General features: G+C 40.5%; 1 protein-coding gene across 1 annotated transcript; it reads left to right on the top strand.

The window, feature by feature from the left end:
- The first annotated feature begins 4,898 nt into the window (after positions 1–4,898).
- Positions 4,899–5,837, top strand: LOC123620861 (olfactory receptor 4E1). The gene has a single exon (XM_045526422.1). It carries the CDS (start codon positions 4,899–4,901, stop codon positions 5,835–5,837), a length of 939 nt encoding a protein of 312 aa, XP_045382378.1.
- Positions 5,838–6,473: the final 636 nt, after the last annotated feature.

Genomic DNA, 6,473 nt, shown 5'->3' on the forward strand with positions numbered 1-6,473 from the left:
TTATATAAATGACCCAGCAATGGGCTGTAAATACATTCTGGTTATTGTTTATTCTCAGGATGATTTGATGCTTGTCCTTGACAAAGAGCTATGGCCCTAACTGTGACCATTTCTGTATGATTTAACAAGCAACTCTTTGAAGTGTGCATCTTCCATAGGAGGTGTGTTTAACCAATCATGCATACCTTGAACCGATTGCTCCTCTAAAAAATGTAGCATCCAAGTGAATTAATGGAGTAAACACTGGATTTGACACTAGAAGACAGAGTTAAAGCCCTAATTCAGGTGCTTGACATGTAAATTCTGTGAAAATGACTTAACACCAGGTCCGATTTTTCTATAGTGCCCCCTGCCTCACAGGAGTGTTGTCAAGATCAGATAAAATAATGAATGTGAAAGAGCTCTGCGAACTCTAAAGTGCTATGCAGGTGTAAACCATTGATTTCATTTATTCTGTGGAGGAAATGGGAACACACAATTTTGGAACATGAGGGACTTACTTCTAGGGAGGAAAAGCCTGACTGGGACACCTATGTGGCAGTCTGTGTGCAGTCAAATGGAAGTTGTGGGTGGGCCAGGGAGAGAGGTCACCAAGAGGTGAGGGGAAAGTACAAAAGCTGTCATATGAGAAGCTCAAAGATTAATTTCTCAACCTTGCATTTTACCAATGACAGTGGTGATACTATTTGCCCTGTAATCAATCAAACATTACTTTCTGTATTGCGTTGGTATGTCATGCGTATGATAAAGTATCTCAGTTCCAAAAATACAGAGAATTAGTGTAGCCAGCATAACCCTCTTCCTTATGTGTATCCTGATTTCCAAGGCTATTACAGTGACAATACAAGTCCCACATTGACCAAGTAGCAATACCTACAAATTCTGAAAGCTCCAGCCTTTTCAATGCAACCAGGTCTGGCCTCTGGCCAAAAATCATGAATCCAACAAGAAAACTGGAGAAAAGGATCCCAAGCCACAAGGCCTGGAGAGTAAACATTTCGGCAACTTCTGACATGTTCCCCGTATTACCATCTTCTCTTCTACACACTGTTGCTCATATATCTAAACAGAGAAAGCAATAGGAGAATAAGGAAGAGGTTCTTAATGTATCCAAAACAACAAATGACTGAAGCCAAAAATTTTGGCTGGTAATTGTTGATAGGTTTTTTGTTTGTTTGTTTGTTTGCTTGCTTGAGTTGCATGTGACATAATTATATGTTAATATAGACAGCACACTAAGTGTCACATGCTTTGCAAAGATTTCAAGAGTTCTAAAATATTTTATCATTATTATTCATGTTTAATGGATGAGAAACTTAGGACCAGAGAAATTAAGGAACTTGCCCACATTTACACATCTAGGACATTGGAATTTGCACCCAGACAATCTGGCTCTAGAGTCAAAGCACTTAACCAATCTGTCAGAAAACTCTCTAAAGTCTCGGTTCTATTACCCTTCTCTGATCTCTGTGTTTTTACACGGATTAAATAAAAGAACATGAAAGCCCATCACCTAATACTCAGCACATAGTAGGCAATCACTCAATACTAGCTTATTTAATTATATATAAATACATCCTAAAGATTAAGATATTTAAGCACTGCCTTCTCATTAAATTCTCTTAATGACGATTGCAAAGTCTGTAACTTCATTCCCCATGGAATTAACTTTTTCTAACTACCAAGTAGATCAAACTGATGTCATTGCTTAGAAGTTCCCAAGGACATAAAGCCTACATAATTCAGGTAGAACAACACCAACACTGCAGCTGCCAGTGCCAGCTGCTTTCTTTCTCTACAGATTCCCCTTTAGTACTTAAAGGTGGTGTAATTCATCCAAAACTAACAATACAAAACCTGCGCTGAAAAGAAAACAGGATGCTTCAGCCACATTGGTTTTCTGAATAATTGGGTCAGAAGTGTTAGAAGTGTCCTGATAAACTAGTAAGGCCTGCAAATGTCATTGATTGTGGCTTTTAATCCCTTTTTGTCATCACCACAGTCTGGAAAGGTGAAAAAAAGTACCATTCCTATCCCACAGCTTCAGTTCATGGGAAACCAACCTTAGAAAATCTTACTGCAGAGTTACATGCTTTGACATATTGAAAAATATGATAATATAGGTACAAAAGTGTGATTTTTGCAGAAATCCTTAAGTAGTATCTCTCACTAGAAAATATCCCCAAATACATACATATACTGTGACTGATGACCAAAACTGTGTATAAGATCCAAAGGAACTTCAAGGGCTCTCACTTTCCTTATGGAAAAATCAAGGTAAACGGGGTTATTTGACTTGTCCAACTTCAAACAAATTGTTATTTCTACTGGAAGACAATATTCTTGATATTGAAGAAGCAAGACTGGCACTTCAATTACATTTGGTGGTGCTGAGAACATCAGAAACAACTCAGGGTGAGTTTTATGGATATTTTAGTTTTATTCTGTTTTTGCACTTAAAGATTTTCCCCCATTTTCCTGAAATGTGTGCAATAAACACTGTGTTTTCTTTTTGTGCACCATATTCTTGGCATAAGCTAGCATCAAATTTCTACTGTGATTGAACACAGCTCCATTTTTCAAAATTTTTTTCCTTTGGCTTCATAGAAATAGAAAAAAAATGTAATGGAAAAGGTTTAGTTGAAAAGTATATCCGTACCCTATGAGGAGGGAACAGATGTCTTCATTTTAAACCTGGTTCTCGATCTGCATGCCCTTTTCAGTCTGAGAAGGTGAAATTTCCTATAATGAATTGAAAATAAACCCCTGGGTCCTTTTTTGGTTCATTCTTCAGCTTTTAATTTTGCAACCATGAAAATAGATGTCAATCAGTAACACTTAAAATAGTTTTTTTGAGGAAAAATGCTCTAAGAAAAATTTCTAAACAGTAAAATTGCTGTAAATATTAATCCAAGCCCTAGACATAGTGAGTTTAATTTTTTTTTTTTTTTTTTTTTTTTTTTTGAGACAGAGTCTCGCTTCGTTGACTGGGCTAGAGTGAGTGCCGTGGCGTCAGCCTCGCTCACAGCAACCTCAAACTCCTGGGCTTAAGCGATCCTACTGCCTCAGCCTCCCGAGTAGCTGGGACTACAGGCATGCGCCACTATGCCCGGCTAATTTTTTCTATATATATGTTTAGTTGTCCAGCTAATTTCTTTTTATTTTTAGTAGAGATGGTGTCTCACTCTTGCTCAGGCTGGTCTCGAACTCCTGATCTCGAGCAATCCACCTGCCTCTGCCTCCCAGAGGGCTAGGATGACAGGCGTGAGCCACCGCGCCCGGCCTGCGTTTAATTTTTAAATGGACTTCTTCTGTCCCAAAAATATCTCGTTTGCCACAGATCTTCTTTACCAGTTCCTTGATTTGACACTACCATTAGTCTTTCCTTTAATATAGACAACAGAAAGAGCTGTTATCTGCAGAAGACCAGCATGATGTGGCAGAATAAATATTTAAGGAGAAAGAGAGAGCTAGAGGCAGAAAAGAAGCTTTCTCTAGTCCTTTTTTCGTAAACAGTGTGGGATTGATTCATTTGTCAGAGTGTGATCTTAAGGGATGATATAAAGCACCAGTCATGATCCGTGATAGGAAGGAGGTAGCATAGGATGACAGGGCCCAGGCAGCCAAGGGTGGGCCACCCCAGGAAGGCTGTGCATCAAAGCAGCAGCATGAGGGAAGCAAGCCAGAGAAGAGAGGCTTCCCACAGTTTCCCCCCACACCCAATCTGCTCGGGACACCAGGTAGAGGAAGAGGGAGGTCACTAAGACACATTCTGCTTAACTCCCCAATTATGCCAACCACCACAAAAAATATGATCAGAGTGGTGGGAGAGTGAAGAAAGCCTGGACCAGGAGTCACAGAATCTCAGCTATGACTCCAATTCTGTGTAACCTTGGGCCAGTTGCTTTGCCTCTCTGTTCCTCAATTTCCGTATTTGTAAAATGAAAAGTAGATTATATAAACTCTTAAGTCTCTTTAAGGGCTAAAATTCTGTGACTCTATATAATGCATACACTTGTTATTTAAAAAAAGTAGCGATGCTTGAGTCATAAATAGGGTAATATAAAAGAAAATAATACACCTACGTTTGCTTTACTTGTGGATCATTAAGTCAGACAGCAGAATAGGACTTTGAAAAGAACTGTGGATAATCCAGTCAAGACAGTGATGCTATTAGGCTTGGATCGTGAACTCCAGTTTAAGCATGAGCAAGTCTGCCCTCAGCTGAAGGGCAGAGGAGAGGCAAGCCTCCTCCACTCTCTCCAGATTTCCCAAGGCTTCCAGGGTTTTATCCGCCTCCTCTAAAAAATTGTTTAAAGAACATCACAGCCACACTGTCAGTTGTCCAGTGGCTTGGTAAAAAGCTGCCGCCCTCTGAAAGCTAGATGTGGAAATTATGGTCTCAGAGCACCACAGCAAAGCCAACGGGGGAGCAAGTAGTTTGGGTTACTGAAAAGTGCAGTCAATAGGACAACAAAAAAACTAGGTTCAAGGCCCTGATTTGTGTACCCTTGAACAAATTACATATTCAGGGTGAGGAGAACCTTAATTTCTTCTCCTACAAAAATCTATAGTCTAAATCTAAGCACTAATATCTTATTACAACAAGGGAAAAATAACTTGCTTGGACTCTCCCTCTCCCTCTCCAAGGATGTTTTCTATCTCTGTTCTATTATTCAAAAAATGTGTGCTTAGCACCTACCATATGTCCAGCATGACTTAAGATGTTGAATAGAGATTTTAAAAAGAAACACAAGATATTTGACCATAAATTCCAGGTAGAGATAAAAGTCATAAACCCACAAAAAATCAAGTGGCCAAATGATTGACGCAAATTAAAATGTTATGTTGGGGTGGGGTTTTTTTCTAATTCTTGACAGGAACGTCTAACAAAGAGGATGGAAGAGGCTAATCAAACTTCTTTCGTGGCATATTTTCGGCTTAGAGGTTTATCTGTAAATCAGAAGGTGCAGATGGCTGTGTTTTCCATGTTCCTCATTTTCTATGTCCTGACACTGATTGGGAACATCCTCATTGTCATAACTATCATCTATGACCGCCAGCTCCATACCCCCATGTATTTCTTCCTCAGCAACCTGTCCTTTATTGATGTCTGCCACTCCACTGTCACTGTCCCCAAGATGCTGATAGACACCTGGTCAGAGAAAAAGCTCATCTCTTTTGACGACTCTGTGACCCAGATGTTCTTCTTGCACCTCTTTGCCTGCACAGAAATCTTCCTCCTCACTGTCATGGCCTATGATCGGTATGTGGCCATTTGTAAACCCCTGCAGTACATGATAGTGATGAACTGGAAGGTATGTGTGCTGCTGGCTGTGGCCCTCTGGACAGGGGGCACCATCCACTCCATAGCCCTGACCTCCCTCACCATCAAGCTTCCCTACTGTGGTCCTGATGAGATTGACAGCTTCTTCTGTGATGTACCTCAGGTGATCAAACTGGCCTGCACTGATACCCACATCATTGAGATCCTCATTGTCTCCAACAGTGGGCTTATCTCCGTGGTCTGTTTCGTTGTCCTTGTGGTGTCCTATGCAGTCATCCTGGTGAGTCTGAGGCAGCAAATCTCCGAGGGCAGACGGAAGGCCCTGTCCACCTGTGCAGCCCACCTCACCGTTGTCACACTGTTCCTGGGACACTGCATCTTCATCTACTCTCGCCCATCCACCAGCCTCCCAGAGGACAAAGTGGTGTCTGTGTTCTTCACTGCTGTCACCCCCCTGCTGAACCCCATTATCTATACCCTTAGGAATGAAGACATGAAGAGTGCCTTGAACAAGTTAACGGGGAGGAAGGACAGGAAAGAAGAAAAATGAAAATGTCTAAGTCCTTAGGATACTTGGTGCTCCAAATCAAAGAAATGCCTTGCAAAGAATAAGTTACATGCCATATTTATCAGATGGTATGACTTATTAAATTGTCCTTGGCCCAATATCTGACAACCATAGCAATAGCTGTGATTATTATAATAATATCTTTTATATGCTAGAAATTATTCTAGGCACTATGTACTTAATTCTCACAACAACCCTGGGAGGTAGGTATTATTATGTTTGTTTATACATGAAGAAACTAAAGCTCAAAGAGAGCAAATGGCATACCCAAAGTCCCTCAGCTAGGACATGATGAAGGCAGAATGTGAACCCAAGTACCTCAACACAAACTCAAGCTATTTTCATTATGTCATGCTGCTTCTCCTTGCTTTTCTATGAGGGTGATAACCAATGTCTAAACAAACTGTCAGATTTCTGGGCAGCACTTGCCTACATTATTCACTCAGATGCTTGAATAAACAGCTTGGCAACCACTGGTGAATCAGATCAAGTGAGTGTGCATATGACTTTCATGACTGAGAGAGAAGAGTTTGAACCATTGAAGTTATTGATATTCTCAAGTATCCAGGCAAAACCTGCCATCAGAGCAATGAAACAGGGATGTCTTATTATTCATTC

This window comes from Lemur catta, chromosome 1, assembly GCF_020740605.2.
Source record: "Lemur catta isolate mLemCat1 chromosome 1, mLemCat1.pri, whole genome shotgun sequence".
Taxonomy (NCBI): domain Eukaryota; kingdom Metazoa; phylum Chordata; class Mammalia; order Primates; family Lemuridae; genus Lemur; species Lemur catta.

Bases quoted from the DNA above. Each gene is read 5' to 3' on its own strand.
- LOC123620861 (XM_045526422.1), top strand. From the start codon at position 4,899: ATGGAAGAGGCTAATCAAACTTCTTTCGTGGCATATTTTCGGCTTAGA.